Source organism: Pristiophorus japonicus, chromosome 1, assembly GCF_044704955.1.
Source record: "Pristiophorus japonicus isolate sPriJap1 chromosome 1, sPriJap1.hap1, whole genome shotgun sequence".
In the NCBI taxonomy this organism is placed as follows: domain Eukaryota; kingdom Metazoa; phylum Chordata; class Chondrichthyes; family Pristiophoridae; genus Pristiophorus; species Pristiophorus japonicus.
In genome coordinates, this window is record NC_091977.1 from 407,821,254 (window position 1) to 407,842,808 (window position 21,555).

General features: G+C 43.5%; 1 protein-coding gene across 1 annotated transcript in view; it reads right to left on the reverse strand.

The window, feature by feature from the left end:
- The window catches only part of rab2a (RAB2A, member RAS oncogene family), a 121,760-nt gene that overhangs the window by 21,986 nt on the left and 78,219 nt on the right, over positions 1 to 21,555 (reverse strand). Inside the window, exon 6 of the mRNA XM_070891943.1 lies at positions 16,042 to 16,153. Within this exon, the coding sequence (XP_070748044.1) occupies positions 16,042 to 16,153 (112 nt within the window). The remainder of the gene's footprint in view (positions 1 to 16,041; positions 16,154 to 21,555) is intronic.

Here is a 21,555-nt window from a genome sequence, read left to right on the forward strand (position 1 = left end):
ATCTCAGCAGGTGGTAAAATTAAAGTTTAAAAACCCTTCAGCACAAAAGAACTACCGTATGAGGCAGAGGTTTTTTTGCTGATTTGTTTTCTATTGATGTCCACAAAAGAGTTTTCAATTTCAGCAGCTGTTTAGGGCTTAGGTTTAAAATTTGGCAGTGTCAGCATGGCAGATGATGTGTCTTTTATATTACTTTCAAATACTTGTGAAACTTCTCCCTTAAAAGATGCAATATTTTTTGTATCAACTACTTTGTGACAAAGGATGCCATGCTCTAATAATTCTTCCGATTCCTCTCCTCACTCAGTGACAATTTATAAATTGATAACTCATCACTGAAACCCCGACCAAAGGAAAGAGTCTTTCCATAATCATCCTACCAAATTTCTTCATTTCAAAAGCCTCTGCTAAATCTTCATGGTCTTTTTCAGTTTTGTAGAAACAGTTGCAGTATCAAGTCTTTTTTCATTCCTACCAACTAACCTAGAGGCACAACACACCTTTGTTAACTACAACTCAAGGCATCCAGAGTCCAAGAACGTGGGAGGGATCAAATATACTAAAAATTCACTCATTTCAAGAAATATACCCATTTTTGCTCCTTTGGAAAAAGTCTGGGAATGTAAATTTTGGTGCTTTTATAGACTTGCTCATGTAGCCCAGGTACAGATAATCTAGGAACCGATGCAACATTCAGTGGTCACTTCAGTACCTTTAACACTGAAATGTTAATGCTATGAGCCTCAATGGGCTAAAAGAAAGGCCTTTGGAACCAGAGGGCAGACTTTGAGAATATGGTTGAGAATTAGTGACAGAGCCCATAAAGTCTGAACATTAAACCTGAGAAATGGTAGTTAGAACATTTTTCTAAATAATGTGCTATATTAAAAATTAAAATTGTAAAAGCAGAGCAAGAGAATGGGGGAAAAGAAAAAGGATGTTAATATAGATCTAATGAACGTTACTCCAGCATGGTTTGTTTCATGACGTACAAGCTAAAATATTAAGTGGTTGGCCCAGGCAGACTGGAACCACTGGTCACCAGTAGTGCGAGGCTTAATTACAAGACACTTGAATGTTTGAGGCACTTCCATGATTTTTAAACAGTTCATGTGGGGCTGAATTTTGAATAAATTTTGATAAATAGCCAAAAATAGTGAACTTGTAAAGCAACGCACAACAAATGCATCCAATATTTTTTTTTAATATAAAAAAAGGGAGCTTTTTCTACAAGAAAAGGTCATTTTGAGAGGATATCTATTATAGATTCTGGAGACGATAATACAGGTATCAGTAAAGAAAACAGCCATTCACATTCAATAGAGAAAGCTGTATTGGCCCAGAACTGGCTAGAGTGGGTCATCTCACGGTGAAACGGCACAAGTTGGATATTTTCCCTCACCCTTCGTCTCCAATTAATTCTGCGTCACAAATTGCTGAAAAGTGCAAGATGATAACGGTGTTACAAGGTCAACAGGGCAAATGGGACCTTGGTGAACGACAGGACCAATAGTTTATTTCCTTAACCAATGAAATTTAAGGATAGAGAAAGAAATAGCAAACGACAGAGGGGGAAATAGGTGAATTAAGAGTCAAAATAGATAAAGATAAAGAAAGAGAAATGAGAACAAAAAAACTGGATGGAGAGAGATAAAGAGGGGGGGAAAAGAGACAAAGGAAAGGAAAAAAAAAACATTTACAATACCTCTCGGAACAATACTACCTGCAGGAGTGAGACTTCACAGTTTGAATTGTTCCAGGGCCTCTGAGGTTGAGTGACATTGCAGAAACAAAGAGTCATTAAAAGGGTCCTTGCATCGTTTAATACCAGTCCTAACTTTCTGTAGCGAGTTTAATTCGTATTTACACCGCAAATCCAGCAATATTTTGAAAGAGATGGGGGGGGGGGGGGGAAATTGACAAGAGTTCCTATTATGAGGCCAACGGCAAATCACCCAGCAATTTGTGGCGATTCGCAACTCATGCTGTCTCTCTCCTTCGCCACAAATTGCTAATGGCGTGCACCTTTAACAACATTTTTTGCCAACAAACTCTGCCATAATCTAAACAAATGTTATTTTAGTGCAAAATACTGACCTCTGCTGGCAAGATACAAAAATCAAGCTGCATTCAACTGAAACTTGGGGCTCAATTTTGCCCATGCCTGTTTTCTAGCCTATTGCCAGAGTTACACCCATTTTTCTAGGCCAGAAATATTTTGCCAAAGTTTCCCTGATGTATAATTCAAATTTGGTGCCACGCAACGTGTCCAGTCGCCTCGGGGTCGGGGGGGGAAAAGAGAGGAAGTGGAGCCTGCTGTCTGCGCTGAAAAAAAAACAATGCTGCACCTTCTGCACAGATGACAAAAAAATTGAAACCTTTTTGATGTTATTTCAATAGACGCGCATGCGCAGTGCAGCTCCGGGTTGGCAATCGGCCATTTTTAAAGAGCCAGTTGTGTATGAGAAGGAGTGCTGTGTGACAGCATTGGAAAAATCAGATCTGCAGCAGTACAAGATGCAACGTGGTGCAAGGACCAAGAATTTCTTACAGGATGAAGTAGAGACACTAGTTACTGTGATTGAGACCAGATGGCAGGAGCTGGACACCAGCAGAAGTCACATAAAAGTTTCACCCAAAGAAAAGAAACAACGCTGGAACTAAGTTGCAAAAGATTACTGCACAATGGTGACCACCACGAGATCTGGAGGCCAGTGTAAAAAGTAGCAGGACCATGGTCAAGTAGTGCAAGTAATATTTTTATTTATTCAATGGAATTGCAATTGTAAATGTGACCAGCTGTCTATGTCCCACCCAGCAGAAAGACACCCTCTCTAAAAAGTTGCATTTTCATCTTTGCAGAGGAAGATGGCACACAACAAAAGGGAAAGAACTCGAACAGGAAGAGGCCCAGCAAATCTGCAGTCACTGACATCCTTGGAAGACAGGGTCGCTGCTTTGATGGGTCTTGCCTGGAGAAAAGCAACTACCACTGCACACGCTGGGCCCACGCTCGAGGGAGAGGGAGAGGGCAAGTCCTGCAAATTCCAGTCTGGCTTTGCGAAATGTTAAGTACTGCGTGGGCTAGCTATGCTTTGGTTCCTGGGGTTGTCTCCATTAGCTACGCTTCGGTTGATGCAATGTGCTATCATTCATCGTGGTCCTTCAAATCAGCTGCTGCCTGCGCTGAGAGCCGATTCATGCCACCCAACCTGCCCCCTCCTCTGCTGCTAACCATTTGTCTGTGTTCGGTTATATTTTGCATAACTTGAGGTCAACCCTGATGGCAGAAGATTCAGACGAGAGCGAGCCTGAAGAGAACATCTTCCAATCCCACCCTCCAGACCAAGAGCATGGGAGTGAGGGGGAGGGGATGGAGCCCCCACTGTTTTACTGACTTTGGTGGAGGTGCAGGTGCCGCTCATTGAGGCGCCAGTCCCTTCTGTGACTAGTGGTTTGAGTGTTGGTGGGACATTTCATGGTTTCCTAACATCAGAGGCCGAGTTCCAGTGGTGGGGTGCAGCAAGGCAGACCCAGGCCCCCACCTTCCGAGGCTGCGGGTCCCAGTGATGGGGTACAGCGAGGCACACCCAGGGCACCACCTTCCGAGGCTGCGGGTCCTAGTGATGGGGTACAGCGAGGCACAACCAGGGCACCACCTTCCGAGGCTGCGGGTCCCAGTGATGGGGTACAGCGAGGCACACCCAGAGCCCCACCTTCCGAGGCTGCGGGTTCCAGTGGTGTGGTACAGCGAAGCACACCCAGGGCCCCACCTTCCGAAGCTGCGGGTCCCAGCGGTGGGGTGTGAGCCACATCCGTAGAGAGGAGGGAAAGGAGAACTCAACCGCGCTCTCCTGAGGTGCAGGATCGAACAGATGTGGTTCAGATGAAGGCAAAGAATGGGGAGAGCATTGACCTTACCCGATCACTCCTGGACAACATCAGTGGGGTGGGTGATGAGATAGCGGGACTGTCGGGAGAAGTAACAGCAATTTCACGAGAAATGGGAACGATGTCAGTGACCGTGAGAAGGGAATGTCACAGGCTGTTGACAGTTTTGCTCAACATGAGGGAGGGAATGTTGCAGGTCGTTGAAACACTGTCAGAGTGCATGAGGGGCGGCATATTGGAGTTAGCTGCTGCAATAAGGGAACTCGCCCAGACCCCGTTCCCATCGACAGAATCAACTGCCACTCCCACTCCAATCCTCACACCAGCCTCTGAGGAGCCCCAAGTCAGGCCCTCCACATTGCTGCCACCAAGCTCATGGTCTACAGGGCTGTAGTAGTAACCGCCCTCCTGTATGGCTTAGAGACATGGACCATGTACAATAGACACCAAGTCACTGGAGAAATACCACCAACGATGCCTCCGCAAGATCCTACAAATCACCTGGGAGGACAGAGGCACCAACATTAGCGTCCTCGACCAAGCCAACATCCCCAGCATTGAAGCACTGACCATACTTGGATCAGCTCTGCTGGGCAGGCCATATCGTTCACATGCCAGACACGAGACTCCCAAAGCTAGCGCTCTCAGAACTCCTTCACGGCAAACGAGTCAAAGATGGGCAGAGGAAACATTACAAGGGCACCCTCAAAACCTCCCTGATAAAGTGCAACATCCCCACTGACACCTAGGTGACCCTGGCCAAAGGCCGCCCTAAGTGGAGGAAGTGCATCCGGGAGGACGCTGAGCACCGACTCTCATCACCGAGAGCGTGCAGAAATTAAGCGCAGGCAGCGGAGAGAGCGTGCGGCAAACTAGTCCCATCCACCCTTTCCCTCAATGATTATCTGTCCCACCTGTGACAGGGACTGTGGTTCTCATTTTGACTGTTCAGCCACCTAAGGACTCATTTTAAGAATGGAAGCAAGTCTTCCTCGATTCCGAGGGACTGCCTATAATGATATTGTTACGGTTATAAACTTGTTCTCAAATTAAAAGATTTGTGCAAGTTATGTAAATTTACAAGTTTAAAAGTTAGTAAGTGATCTTAAGAGTTTGTAAGTAATTGTAGCTGAAAACTTAAGTTTGATACAAGAATAATTTTATTAAAAGTTAAGTACAAAGAACGGTTAAACTTGTGAATAAAATATATTTTACATTAATTCTGAATCATTTTCATTATTTGTTCCATTATTAACACAGCAGTCAGGACAGGTTCTTTGATCTCTCCCCAAGGTCTGTATGGATGGACCACACCCCAGGTCTTGTGACTTCTCTCCCGCCCCCCCAAACTTATTGCAGTCTTGTGATTTCTCCCCCAAACTCAGCAGTCTCGTGCCTAGTGCAGCTGCCTTCCGATCGGCACCTCTTTCCCTGGGCTCAGTGCAGCAGCGTACCGATTGCCACCTCTCTCCTTCCTTCCCAAACTACCCCACCCCGGGACTTGTTTTCTAGCCGAGCCCAAGCCAGTGTACAGGCGCGGGACCGATTCTGACGGCTGATGCTACGACCCCTACCTCCCCCTTCCCCCTCCAGCCCTGTTTGAAGACGTTCAGGGGTGGCATATGAGTAAAAATAAAAATGAAAACTTCAGAAATCCAAGTAACTTTCATGTACTCCATTGAAAGGTTAAAAAAAGTTGAACTTTATTAATGGATATTTCAAGTGTTACAGACTCCCTCCAAAAACTTCGATGAAAAACAATGGCGTCTTTCAGCACCGATTTTTGAATGCGTGCCGCTTTCTGTTAATGCACCAGAAGTTTTTTTTTGCGAGTGGCCAGATACGCCAACCTAGGATAAAAAATTTTGAAGCAAATTGCAAATGCTGAAAACTGGCGCAAACATGTCAAAAAAAACGTGGAAAATTGGTAACTAAAGCAGTTACGCTGGCGCAGATTCCAGGGGGAAACTTTGAATTAAATCATCAGAAAAAACGGTGCAAATGACCCGTGAAAATTGAGCCCTCAATATCTAGCTCAGAGAAAATGATGAAGATTGTGGCGTTTTAACCTTTTTTAAAAAAACTGGCTCCCTTTATACAGAAGTATTAAAAGTCTGATGTATTTTTAAAAAGCAATAACATTTGCTATAAAAGTTCATTTGAGTCCTGATCACTGTGTGCCTTTTTAAGTTTCAACCTTCCAGACAACTAAAAATTCTTGAAGGATTTTTAACCTAAAGCCCATGCTCTTATTTTTAAACCTATCAGAGTAAGGCTGGTACTGCAGCAGTGGCTGCAGTCCATGTCAATCACATTTTCCCTCATGACCTGTTCTGTTGTGTTACTCCCTCCCCACTGGCAGCACAAACATAGCAGGAAATGGGGGATTCCATTAGGGGGGAGGGGGGGGGGAGGGGAAGAAGAGAGAGAGAGAGAGAGAGAGAGAGAGAGAGAGAGAAAGCAAGCTTAAAAGAGCGCAAGAGTCAAGTGAGAGGTACGCAAGAATTTTTTTTTAAAAAAAAACAGAATCTGGAGAACTAGTGCTTTTTAAAAACTTTTCCATACCGGTTATTTTTCAAACAGGAGGGACGTATACGGTGGTGTCCCCCAGGGATCAGTATTAGAACCACTGCTCTTTTTGATATATGTTAAGGACTTGGTATAAAGGGCATAATTTCAAAGTTTGCAGATGACACGAAACATATGGTAGATGAAGTTTAATGCAGAGTAGTGGAAAGTGATACATTTTGGAAGGAATGACCAGAATGAACAGTACTGAAACAGGCCCTTCGGCCCAACTAGTCTGTGCCGGTGTTTAAGCTCCACTTGAGCTTCCCCCATTCCTCTTCGTCTAAGCCCATTATTCCTTTCTTTCTCATGTATTTATCTTGCTGCTTCTTAAATGCATCCATGCTATTCGCCTCAACTACTCCTTGTGGTAGCGACATCCACATTCTTACCACTTTTTGGATAAAGAAGTTACTCCTGAATTCCCTATTGGATTTATCGGTGACTCCCATATTTCTGGCCCCGAGGTTTGGTCTCCACAAGTGGAAACATTTTCTCTACATCTACTCTGTCAAACCCCTTCATATTTCTATTAGGTCATTCCTTAACAGAACGAAGAGCCTCAGCCTGTTCAGCCTTTCCTGCTTTTTGTGGTATATATCAATGACCTGGATTTGAATGTTGTGAGTATGATTAAGAAGTTTGCAGAGGGCACTAAACTAGGCTGTGTGGTTGATAATGAAGAAGAAAGCTGTGAACTGCAGGAAGATATCAATGTACTGGTCAGGTGAGCAGAACTGTGGCAAATGTAATTCAATCTAGATATGTGTGAGGTAATGCATTTGGGTAGGTCTAAAAAGGCAAGGGAATACACATGGTACAACACTGAAAAGTGTATAGGGACAAAGGGACTTTGGAGTGCAGGTCCACAGATCCCTGATGGCAGCAGGCCAGGTAGATAAGGTGGTTACGGCAGCATATGGAATACTTGCCTTTATTAGTCAAGGCATAGTACACAAGAGCAAGGAAGTTATAAAACACTGGTTAAGCCACAGCTGGAGCACTGCGTGCAGTTCTGGTCACATTACTGGAAGATGTGATTGTAGAGGAGATTTACATGAATGTTGCCTGGACTGGAGAATTTTGGCTAGGAGGATAGATTGGAGATGATGGTCTGCTTTCTCTGGAACAGAGGAGGCTGAGGGGAGACCTAATTAAGGTGTATAAAATGATGAGGGGTCTGGATAGAGTGGATAGGAAGGACCAGTTTCCCTCGGCAGAGGGGTCAACAACCAGGGACATAGATTTAAAGTAATTGGGGAGAGGTTTAAGAGGAGATACGAGGGAAAATATCTCCACCTAGAGGGTGTTGGGGGTCTGGAACTCACTGCCTTAAAGGATGGTAGAGGCAGAAACCCTCACTACATTTAAAAAATACTTAGACGTGCACTTAAAGTGCCGTAACCTACAGACCAAGAGCTGGAAAGTGGGATTAGGCTGGATAGCTCTTGGTCGGTTACCGCGGACACGATGGGCCGAAGTGGCCTTCTTCCGCGCTGTAAATTTCTATGATAGGTGTATCTGCTCAGTCCTTTTTTGCACCCTCTCCAGCACCTCTTATTTTTATAGAGAGGAATTATAAAATAAATGATTCATTGGGGGGGGGGGGGGGGGGGGGGGAGGGGGGGGGGGAAGAGAGGAGAGGGAGAGAGAAGAGAGGAGGGTGTGGGGGGAGGGGGAGAGAGAAGAGAGGAGGGTGTGGGGGGAAAGAGAAGAGAGAGGAGGGTGTGGGGGGATGGGGAGGAGAAGAGAGAGGAGGGTGGGTGGGGGTGTGTGAGAGAGAGAGAGAGAGAGAGAGAGAGAGAGAGAGAGAGAGAGAGAGAGAGAGAGAGAGAGAGAGAGAGAAGGGTGGGTGGGGGGGGGGGGGGGGGGAGGCTGAACAGGCCACGCTGAAGACTTCGGGCGGGACGGGCGAGCCCCGCCGAGTACGTAGAAGCCGAGCATGTGCAGAGGCCCCAAGCACTGTTTTCAGCACCGTGACCTTGCTCCATCCCCACGTGTTCTGCTGCACTGCGCCATGCCAAGGGCCTGGATCGACCAGACAGAGGGGAGAATACCAAGGTAAATAATAGGCGCCGTTTCTGTTCTAAAAAGTCGGCGCACCACACGGAGATGCGCTGTTCTAACCCTAGGGGCAAACTTGGGCCCTTTAGCTCTGGATTGTTCCTTGTCCTTTTACTCAAACCTTTAGCTATGTTCAGAATTCTCGTGCAACTTAAACTGAAGAGTCAAATAGACAAAACATTCATGTTTAGTATGATTAGAAATGACTTAATTTGTCTACAGTACAAAATAATAGTTGGGGGGAAGGAGGGGTGTGTGGTATTATTAAAGAAGCTAGACCTATTTTAGTTTCTGCAAGTGCCACAACACACAAGATGCTACAAAGCCCCCCTACATGCACCCTCTTCTCATCTCCCCCTCCCAATTTGAGAATCTAAATTTCAGGTTTGTACTTATTCTCAGATTTATGACAAATTTTGAAACATTAATAAAAACTAATAGTTGCTCCATCAGTAGCTATTTATTTGTTCAACCTACAGTTTGAGGCTCTCTGTTCAGTACTTGTGAACAATTGAGACCAGAGTTTTGGCTTGGCCAAAGTTTACTATCCTAGTCACCAATAACTTGCCAATTCTGCTCAAGAAACATAATAGGGCAGTACATGAATTAAAAAGAATTCCGGTTTTGTATCGAGAAAGATTTTTTATTCCTGAATTTTTGTAACTTTTTGATCCACTCTCATTGGTTCATCTCTCCAACATGGTGAAAAGGTCGGTCAGGGACCCACCCTCAAATCCTGTAAATCCTCAAACACTAGCTTCCCTGGTGCATCTACTATCTACACTTCCCATACCTCAAGGATTCAGCTCCTCACCATATAATTTTTTTTACACTTAGAATTATTTTCTACTGTCTTGTTCATCTTGCCATTTTTTGTCTTCAATCAGGTGCACACTCAAATTTTGGAATAATTTGCTTATTTCAGCTCTCAAATGGAGCCAGAGCAAAAGCAAGAGCTGGTTGTATACATTTTATTGCTGGCTTGCAGAGTAATCCTCATGCAGAAATGTCAGTACAAAATTTGAGTTATGGTAGGTGACAAAATGTAGACTGCAGCTCAGATTGTGGTTAATCAGATATTGCCTCTATTACAAAAGCAAAATACTGCGGATGCTGGAAATCAAATGGAAACAGAAAATGATGGAAATTCTCAGGTCAGGCAGCATCTGTAGAGAGACAGTTAACATTTCAGGTTGATGACCTTTTGTCAGAACTGGAAAAAGTTAGAGCTGTAACAGGTTTTAAACAAGTGCAGAGGCAGGGAAAGGGGAATAGGGAGGAAAGAATAAAAAGAAATGGACTGCGATAGGATGGAAGGCAGGAGATTAAAATACAAATGGGATAATGGTGCAAAGCAAAAGATGATGGTAATGGGACAAGTAAAGAAACAAAATGATGAGTATAGGAGTAAATGGGAATGGCAGAATCATCAACAACTGTCATGTAAAAAAATAGGGGCAGAGGTTATGGTCTGAAATTGTTGAACTTGATGTTGATTCAAGAATGACTCCTGCGGATTGGAAGGTAGCAAATGTAATCCCACTACTTAAGAAAGGAGGGCGAGAGAAAACAGGGAACTACAGACCAGTTAGCCTGACATCAGTAGTAGGGAAAATGGGTGGATGAGGGCAGTGCAGTTCAAAGGTGATTGATAAAGTGCCACATAATAAGCTTGTTCGCAAAATAGAAGCCCATGGATTAAGAGGAACGAACAGTAGCAGCATCTCTCCACAGATGTTGCCTGACCACCTGAGGTATTTCCAGCGTTTTGTTTTTATTACCTCTCTTACATCCTGGAACTCTACTATATCGTTTAATACTGAAATAAAAATGAAAGGTTAAACATTTTATGGATTTAATATTCTTTGCCCCTGAAATAAGCATAACAGTTCTGTGCTTTATGTAAACTTAACCCATTGTCCAAGTAAAATCTCTTCGCTGTAGTTTCCTTAATCCCCCTAAAGTTTACCCGAGGTCTACACCTTACCCCACAGAATGAAGTATGAGCAGCTTCTAACAAGCACATCAAGGTCTCAACAGAAAACAGGTGGCACTGTGGAAAAAGTTTGTGACAAAACTCTGCAATACATGCATTTCAATTCCTGTCAATATTTACTTACCTAGCATGTTATGACCAGAATACGTAATACTGGCCCAGAATTTCCCAGACTGGTATGAGCAGTGGCGTACACCTTTAAGTACGCCATTTTATGACCCAATCTTCCCATTGTGAACACCAAAATTTCCTGGAAAAGTAATTTGAATACGCCGCAGCAACAATGTTGAATTAGGGACCTCCGAAGCGTTTCAGCCAATGGCTTACTCCATCTGCATCAATGATACTAATTAAGCAGATACATAATGGGATGATCCAGAGAGAATTTGGAAATTCAAATCCTTTCACTATGTTGAATTTGATCATTTGCAGAAAACTATGTTACATTCAGCTGCTGTATTCAGTTTTCAAGAAGAATCTAAATTAGATTATTTTCATCCTTGCTAACAGTAGCTATTATGGTGGCTTGGCAGCCGCCATGAATACTTAAATATACAATTCGTCTGCTATTCAGTGCAAGTTTAAATCAATTGTAGATGATTAACAGTTTGGGAACATCGAAAGACTTCCTTTATTTAACCTTCAAATTTGAACAGTAATTATAGTAGGTTGGCTAATCCTTGCAATACAAAATGTGACTAACAATTTCAAATGTAATAATGCAACATAGAAAATAGTTGCAGGAGTAGGCCATTTGGCCCTTCGAGCCTGCACCACCATTCAATGTCATGGCTGATCATGCAACTTCAGTACCCCATTCCCGCTTTCTCATCATACCCCTTGATCCCTTTAGCAGTAAGGGCCACATCTAACTCCCTTTTGAATATATCCAATGAACTGGCCTCAACAACTCTCTGCGGAAGAGAATTCCACAGGTTCACCACTCTCTGGGTGAAGAAGTTTCTCCTCATCTCAGTCCTAAATGGCTTACCCCTTATCCTTAGATTGTGATCCCTGGTTCTGGACTTCCCCAACATCGGGAACATTCTTTCTGCATCTAACCTGTCCAGTCCCGTCAGAATTTTATACGTTTCTATGAGATCCCCTCTCACTCTTCTAAATTCCAGTGAATATAAGCCTAGTTGATCCAGTCTTTCATATGTCAGTCCTGCCATCCCGGGAATCAGTCTGGTGAACCTTCACTGCACTCCCTCAATAGCAAGAATGTCCTTCCTCAGATTAGGAGACCAAAACTGTACACAATACTCAAGGTGTGGCCTCACCAAGGCCCTGTACAACTGCAGTAAGACCTCCCTGCTCTTATACTCAAATCGTCTCGCTATGAAGGCCAACATGCCATTTGCCTTCACCGCCTGCTGTACCTGCATGCCAACTTTCAATGACTGATGTACCATGACACCCAGGTCTCGTTGCACCTCCCCTTTTCCTAATCTGTCACTCTTCAGATAATATTCTGCCTTCCTGTTTTTGCCACCAAAGTGGATAACCTCACATATCTACCTTATACTGCATCTGCCATGCATTTGCCCACTCACGTAACCTGTCCAAGTCACCCTGTAGCCTCTTAGCATCCTCCTCACAGCTCACACTGCCACCCAGCTTAGTGTCATCTGCAAACTTGGCGATATTACATTCAATTCCTTTGTCTAAATCATTAATGTATATTGTAAATAGCTGGGGTCCCAGCACTGAACCTTGCGGTACCCCACTAGTCACTACCTGCCACTCTTCCTACTCTTTGCTTCCTGTCTACCAACCAGTTCTCTATCCATGTTAATACATTTACCATGTGCTTTAATTTTGCACACTAATCTCGTGTGGGACCTTGTCAAAAGCCTTCTGAAAGTCCAAATACACCACACCAAGTTTAACAGATGACTATTTCTGTACCAGATTGCTCTTCTTACAAGTGTGACCTCACCTCCAGGAAGGCGAGATGATTAAAACCATGTATTTCTCCTCAGGTTGCAACCAATGAAATTCAGTTATCAAACAAAATTAAATGCCAACATACATTTGAAATGCCCAAGCAACTGGATGAGTTCCTTTCTCCAGATAGTACTGTGAAAGCCAGCCCAAAAAAGTAACATGGACTCCAAGAATGGGTAAGGGATAACAGAGGGTGCAGAACATTCTATCTGGGAAGGGGAGAGGGGAAAGAGAAAGGAGGCAAGAGAAAGGGGCGGAGCCAGAAATCATGGTCATGTCATAACGAACATAGGGTCATCCAGTCAGTTTATGGAATTGGAAAGAGTTAAAAAGCAGGACCTCAAAGTTAGTGATCTCTGGATTACTCCCAGTGCCACAAGATAGTGAGTAGAAATAGGAAGATATGGCAGGTTAATGCGTGGCGAGAGATGAGGTGCAGGAGGGAGTGCTTCAGATTCCTGAGATATTGGGACCAGTTTTGTGGCAGGAGGGACCTGTTCAAGATGGACAGGTTGTACCTGAACAGAGCTGGGACCAATATCCCTATTGGTTAACTAGTGCTGTGGGGGTGGGTTTAACCTAATTCACCAAGGGGTTGGGCACTCAGATGTAGTATAAAAAAGTAGAAACAAGAGGCACAGAGGATTGGGAGGGACAGATACAGTTATAAATAATACAGAATTAGGTAGGATCATAGAAAATAGAGTTCTAAGTTAGGTTTGAAGTGCATGTGTGTAAATGGTTGGTGAGCTGCAGGTGCAAATAGCCATGTGGGAATATGATCTTGTGGCGATAACCAAGACCTGGCTCAAAAAAGGTGAGGATTGAATGCTTAATATTCCTGGGTACAAGGTATTCAGGAAAGATAGGGAAAGAAAAAAGGAAGCAGGTAGCAATTTTGATGAAGGAAAATATTAGTGCTAAAAATAATGTCCTTGAGGGATCAAAGACAGAATCTATTTGGTTGGAGTGGAGAAACAATGAAGGAGCTATTATGCTACTTGGTGTATTTTATAGGCCACCAAATAGCGGGAAGGAGACAGAGGAGCAGATTTGCAAAGAAATTACTGAGAGGTGCAAGAACTATATAGAATAATGATCATGGGAGATTTTAACTACCTACCCCAATATTGAATGGAGCAGTGACAGTGTTAAGGGCAGAGAAGGGGAGGAATTTCTGATGTATGTTCAAGAGAATTTTCATCATCAGTATGTTTTCTGTCCAATGAGGAAGGCGGCATTGCTGGATCTAATCCTGGGGAATGAAGTGGGTCAATGTGGAGAATGTCTCAGTTGGAGAGTATTTCGGGAATAGTGATCATAGTATCGTATGGTTTAGATTACTTACGGGGAGGGACAAGGGGCAATCTAGAATAAAAATATTTATCTGGAGGGGGGCTAATTTCAGCGATTAGGAGGGATCTGGCCCGGGTAAATAGGAGTTAAACACTGGTCGGCAGAAATGTAATGGAGATGGGTTCAGGTACAGTCTAGGTACATTCTGACAAGTGGGAAAGGAGAGCAACTAAAGCCAGAGCTCCCTGGATGACAAAGGAGTTGGAGAGTAGGATGAAGCAGAAAAAGGGAGTGTATGACAGCTTGTGAATACAAAGGAGAATCAGGTGGAATATAAAAAGTACAGAGAAGTGGAAAAATATGATGAGGGTCAAGAGAGATAGTATGAGAATAGATTGGTGGCTAACAAAGTGGAATCCAACAGTCTCCTTTAGGCATATTGGCAGTAAGAGTCGTCAGGAGTGTTTGGGTTGATTGGGGACCAAATGGAGATCTATTAGTGGAGGCAGAAGGCATGACTGAGGTACTAAATGAGTACTTTGCATCAGTATTTACCAAGGGAAAGGACTTTTCCAAAGCTATGGTAAATACAGGTTGCTACTTGGACCAGATAAAGAGAGAGGATCTACAAGAAAGGCTGGTGGTAATTAAAGTGGATAAGTCACCCGGTCTGGATGGGATGCATCCTAGGTTACTGAGAGAAGGGTAGAAATTGCAGAGGTGCTGGTCACAATCTTCCAGTCCTCCTTAGATAGAGGTGGTGCCACAGGACTGGAGAATTACAAATATTACACTCTTGTTCAAAAAAGGGGAGAAGGATAAACCTGGCCAGGCCAGTCAGTCAGTTTAAGGTCAGTGGGGGGGGGGGGGGGAAGCTTTTAGAAGCAACAATATAGGAGAAAAGTAGCCACTGGACAAGTATGGAATAATAAAGGAGTGCCAGCATGGATTTGTTTAACTAACTTGATTGAGTCCTTTGATGAGGTAAGAGTGTGGATGAGAGCAAACATGATTTCCCTTTCTTAAATCGCCCAATCCTATTATTTTCTAAGTGCACGGTTACCATGTTCTCAATAGATTCTAGCATTTTCCCGACTAGCAACATGGATACAAAATTGGCTAAGGGATAGAAAACAGTTGTGACGAATGGTTGTTTTCAGATATACATTAATGACTTTGACTTGGGGGTAAATTGCACCAATTTCTAAATTTGCAGATGACATGAAACTTGGATGTGCAGTAACCAATGAGGAAGATAGTAATAGACTTCAAGAATAGACAGACAGGCTGGTGGAATGGGTGGACACATGGCAGATGAAATTCAATGTAGAGAAGTGTGAGGTGATACATTTCAGTAGGAAGAATGAGATCATACACACTATATGGTACAACTTTAAAGGGGGTGCAAGAGAAGAGACACCTGGGAGTGCTTGTGCACAAATCTTTGAAGGTGACAGGACAGGTTAGCAAAGCAGTTAATTCTGGGCACTACACCTTAGGAAGGCTTTGGAGAAGGTACTGAAGAGATTTGCTAGAAATGTTCCAAGGATGAGGAAATAGTTGTTATTTGGGTAGGCTTGAGAAGCCGATAGGGTGGTGATAACAGATTCAATCGTAGCCTTCAAAAGGGAATTGGATAAATACTTGGAGAAAAGTTTGCAGGGATATGTGGAAAGAGCAGTGGAGTGGAACTAACTGGATTGCTCCTTCAAAAGAGCCAGTGCAGACTTCTGGTCCAAATGGCCTCCTTTTGTGCTGTACTATTATTCTTTCAGATGAGATGTTAAACTGAGGCCTTGTCTGCTCTGAGGTGGAAATAAAAAATCCCACAGGCACTATTTCGAAGAGGAGCAGCGAATTGTCCCTGGTGTCCTGGGGCCACTATTTAACCCTCAAGCAACATAACAAACACAGATTATCTGGTCATTATCTCATTGCTGTTTGTGGGAGTTTACTAGCATAAATTGGCTGTCACATTTCCCACATTACAACAATGGTTACACTCCAAAAGTACTTATCGAAAAATTACAACAGGAGGCAGCCATTCGGCCCATTGTGTCCGTGCCGAACTTTATTGGCTGTAAAGCGCTATGTTTCTATGTTTGAGACGTTCGGTGGTCGTGAAAGCCGCTATATAAATGCAAGTCTTTCTTTCTATTCTATGAAAGGTCTAATTCATTAGCAAGTATTTGCTGTTAAGTCCATTTCAATGTTTCTAAAAACAACTGCTAAAATGAACAAAGTTACAGCACTTTTTAAATATTAAGCCATATTACCTCTTCAACATTACAAGCAGTCTTTGCAGAAGTTTCCATGAAAATGAGGCCATGTTCTCTTGCAAAAGATTCCCCTTCTTCCTTCTTCACTTCCCGTCTTGACTCTAAGTCACTGTAAGGAGGAAAAAAAAACAAAAGAGTTTGTCAACATTCAAAATGAAGCAATTCATGTCTTTTTCTCCTTTTTACTCCCTCCTAAAGATGCCAACTCATGTTGGGATGCAACTGAATGGCCATTGTGTGTGTGTAGCCGAGACAATAAGGAATAGATGGCCACTCAACAGCTGATCTCGTTATTCTGCTCCTCTCCACACACGACAAGACATCTACAGAGACAGGATATCTAGAAAAAATGCAAAACGAGGCTAATTTATTATCCCTTTATCGCCAGATACAGAGACCAACACTGGCATCCTACCATCACCCCATCTGAGATCAGCTAAAACACAGTAATAGCCAAATCTGGGATTGCATAACTCAGAGCAACCCCAGAAAATTATACAATTATCCAATGAAGCACTGGAGGATGGATATTATGTTTAATTTGTAAAATGTAACAAAATTCAAGGGAGCCATTTATGATGTTGACAAGCACCGTGGCCAGGGAGATAACAGAGACCAAGAAGTAGGTGCACTTGGTAGACTTTCTTTGCACCTTCCTATTAAAGCAACAATAATAAAAAGCACAATGCTATCCCTTTGCTTGTTAGTTTGTGGTATTTTGCCATTTGGGCTGCAAATGCTTGAAGATACCTTTAAATTTCGGAGCATGTTCATTTCCACAGCCTTAATTATTTTAGTTGCAATTCTCTTCCATAAGTTTCAAAAGTAATGTATCTTATGCATCTTTCTCCCTCCACAACAAATTCTCTGCCTACTGCAGGATCATTCTGGAGGAGACAACCCATGACATACTTTTTTTGCTGTGACAAATCACTTCTTCAAACCTTGTTCATGGATTTGTCACCAAAACAGAGACCGTTGAAGCAGCAGTCATTTCCCCCTCCTCTGCCCCTAACCATTCTCTTCACTCATCCAAATCTCGACTCCCCCGCTCTACCTTTCCCACAACTCTATTTAAATCCTTTTAGTCCAGTTCACATTACTCATAGCTATGAGCCCTGGTCAAAGTTAACAAAATAGCCCAACTCCAACTGCAGTGCATTATTTCTTATTCTTCTCTCCCTCTCCATAACATTCAACACTGTCCACAATGCTAACTTCTTCCATTGATTCTACTCTAATCCAGCAATGTGGGATTACCCTTGCCTGGTTTCACTCCGCTATCTCAATGGAATCAGTGGATCGCCAACAATAGTTTTTCCCTACCGAGTTCCACTGATCCATCCTTGAACACCTTTTCCTCATTTACATAATGTCCTGCCCCTCACTGACATCATATAAAATGCCTGCTGGCAGCTTCTATATGTATGCCGGTGGCACTCAGCTTTCCACTTTCCCTCCAACCCATGACCACGTCTGTACTGTCAAGATTGCCTGTCTGACAAGATGTGCATAACAGAGCATTGGAAAGATATTTTTAAAAACTGTCAAGGCTACCAAAAACGCTGCTCGCTTGTGACGGATTTCCACCCCCTCTGGCTGCTAACTTGGTGATCAAAACTCTACAGAACTCTCAGCGTTCTGCTCAAGGCAGAACTGAGACTTCAGCCCTGTATTCTATCAGTCAGGCCACCTCTACTGCTACCAAAACTCTCCAACACTATCGTCCAAGATTGATTTCTCTAATTCTCTACTGGCCTCCCGATCTTCAGCCTCCAGACTGCAATTTATCAGTCCGTATCCTGACCCACAGCAAGTGCTGCTTGCCCTCCAATGCATCACATTTAAAATCTTCATTACCATCAACAAATTCACTTACAACAGCACTACAAGCTCTTTCATGATTATATACATTCCCTAGCCTCTGTTTTTCAGTGCATCTTCCTTCACTCCACTGTGAACTGTGGCTGCAGTACGTACTGTCCACAGGATGCACTACAGAAATTCAATAAGCTTACTTCGACAGCATCTCCCAGCCCCATGACCTCTACCACCAGCAGGAGCAGCAACACCACAGAAACATAGGGTCCAAGTTTCCACACGAAAAAAAACAGGCACCCGTGACAGTTTTTTTAGGCGCCTAAAAAAAAAAACGCGCTATTCGAGCGCCCTGCAGCTCCTTGTCTGCCTGGCGCGGCGTGCAGGGGGGGCGGAGCCTACACTCGCGCCGATTTTGTAAGTGGGAGGGGGCGGGTACTATTTAAATTAGTTTTTTTCCTGCCGGCAACGCTGTCACTCGGCCATTTTTGTAGTTCTTTGTAGCTGTTTAATTTTTGAACATTTTTTAATAAAAGCACATTGCCATCAGCACTGAGGCTTCTTGCAACCTTCTCACTGTCTCCTCCCCCCCCCCCCCGGGAACAAACGGCTGTTTCCTCCCCCCCCGCTCAGCAGCAACGAATGGCTGTCTCCTCCTCCTCCCGCTCAGCGGCAACGAACGGCTGCAGAATTCTCCCTGGCTGAAGCACTTTCACACAGGTAGGAAGATGGTTTATTTAATCTTTTCTTTGCTTATAAATGTTTATTCAGGTTGGATTTATTTGTATAATATTTGTAGAAGTATAAATAAGGATTTATTGTAGAATTTAATGACTTCCCTTCCCCCCCCCCTCCTCGTTCTGGACGCCTAATTTGTAACCTGCGCCTGATTTTTTAATGTGTAGAACAGGTTTTTTCAGTTCAACAAAAATCTTTACTTGCTCCATTCTAACTTAGTTTGGAGTACGTTTTCACTGTGAAAACTTTGAAATCAGGCGTCAGTGGCCAGACACACCCCCTTTTGAAGAAAAAATTCTGTTCAAAGTAGAACTGTTCTACCTGACGAGAACTGCAGAAAAAAAAAGTGGAGAATTGTGATTTCTAAGATAGTCCGTTCTCCACCAGTTGCTCCTAAAAATCAGGCGCAAATCATGTGGAAACTTGGGCCCATAATTTCCAAGTTTCCCTCCAAGTCTGACTTGGACACATACTGATCTTCATGGTCACTGGGTCAAAATGTTGGAATTCCCTAATAAACACCATAATGAGTGTACCATCAACACAAGTACAATGGCTCACCACAACTAAGGATTCACAATAAATTGGAACCATAGGGAAAACTCTCCATTGGCAGGAGTCATACCAAGCACAAAGATGGTATGGTTGTTGGAGGCCAATCATCTCATCCCTAGGACATTGCTGCAGGAGTTCAAGCCAGTGACCTAGGTGCAACCATGTTCAGCTACTTCATCAATGACCTTCCCTCCATCATAAGGTCAGAAGTGTGGATGTTTGCTGATGACTGTCCATTTCAGTTCCATTCACAACTCCTCAGATAATGAAGCAGCCCATGCCCACATGCAGCAAGACCACCATCTGCAAGGCACAAGTCAGGAGTGTGGTGAAATATTCTCCACTTGCCTGGATGAGTGCAGCTCCAACACCACTCAAGAAGCTCAACACCATCCAGGACAAAGCAGCCCGCTTGATTGGCACTCCATCCATCACCTTAAACATTCACTCCCTCCATCACCGGTGCATCATGGCTGCAGTGTGTACCATCTACAAGATGCACTGTAGCAACTCGTCAAGGCTACCACGACAGCTACTCCCAAACCCACAACCTCTATCATCTAGAAGGACAAGGGCAGCAGGCACATGGGTGCACCATCACCTCCAAGTCTCACACCATCCTGACTTGGAAATATATCGCCTTTGCTTCATCGTCATGGGATCAAATGCCTGGAACTCCCTCCCAAACAGAACTATGGGAGTACCTTCACATGGACTGCAAGGGTTCAAGGCAGTAGGTTACTGCTACCTTCTCAAGGGCAATAAATGGTGATCTTGCCAACAATGCCCACATCCTAGGAAGTCATTTTAAAAAATTAAAAAAATGCAGCCTTGCCAACATTGCCCATGAGCAAATTGTGAGGATACAAAAAATCTGCAAAGGGATATAGACAGGCTAAGTGAGGGAGAAAAAAAATGTGACAGATGGAGTATAATGTGGGAAAATGTGAGGTTATCCACTTTGGCAGAAAAAATAGAAAAGTAAATTATAATTTAAATGGAGAAAAATTGCAAAGTGCTGCAGTACAGAGGGACCTAGGAATCCTTGTGCATGAAACACAAAAAGTTAACATGCAGGTACAGCAAGTAATCAGGAAGGCAAATGGAATGTTGGCCTTTATTGCAAGGGGGAGAGAGTATAAAAGCAGAGAAGTCCTGCTACAACTGTATAGGGTATCGGTGACGCTACGCCGAGAGTACTGCGTACAGTTTTGGTCTCATTGGAGTTCAGAAGCATGAGAAGTGATCTTATCAAAACATAAGATAATGAGAGGGCTTGACAAGGTGGATGCAGAGAGGATATTTCCACTCAGGGGAAACTAAAACTAGGGGGCATAGTCTCAGAATAAGGGGCCACCCATTTAATACTGGAGAAATTTCTTCTGAGGGTTGTAAATCTGTGGAATTCTCTGCCCCAGAGAGCTGTGGAGGCTGAGTCATTGAATATATTTAAGGCAGAGATTGACAGATTTTTGAGCGATAAGGGAATAAAGGTTTATGGGAAGCAGTTCTTAGTCCATGATTATTGATATATACCGCAAAAGCAAGGGACCTAAGTACTGAGCTCTGCGGAACCCCACTGGAAACAGTCTTCCAGTCATTAAAACACCCATCCACCATTACCCTTTGCTTCCTGCCTCGAGCCAATTTTGGATTCAACTTGCCACTTTGCCTTGGATCCCATGGGCTTTTACTTTTGAGATCAGTTGTTCAGCTTGCAAGAGATAGATTATCAATTTCACATTAAGTTGAATTTAATTAAATAGCTATTTGGTAACAAATTTTGTTTAATTTCCTCACTAGTTAAATGCATCCTGTTCACATTTTTTGTACTTCTAGGCAACTGAGACTGGGAGGATGTACAAAAGCACCTCCAGAACATCTGGAGAACAGTAAGCGTGTTGCATCCATTGTGCCTCATCACAGCCCTCACACACTTCTAAATGCAGGGTGCTTAATGTGTAGTTACTGGCTCCAAGGGGAATCTAACCAGGACGTGGTGCGAATTCACCAAATATCATATCCAAATAGCTAACATGAATTTTATGCAAGATTCTCTGCAGAGGTCAACAGCTTTGACATTTGGAAGTTAGGTCATTACTTTCAAAATGTTTAAGTTGGTACCAGTGACATAACGGATAAAAAAAAGTCTGTCCATTTACAGGAGAACTACAGACAACTGATTTGTCCTGCAACGCGCCAAGGTGCAAGAGTAGCAATATCAGAACTCTTCCAGTACTGATTGGCTTACCTGAAGCAAACAGTCAAATCATGGGACTCAACGGGTTAAAAATTAGATATCGGTGAAAACCTTCCGGTGCCATCGCAGACCAGTATTAATGGCTGCAGAAACTGGTGGCGCTGGCAGGACCAGTAAACTGACGCTGGTGCCAAATTAAC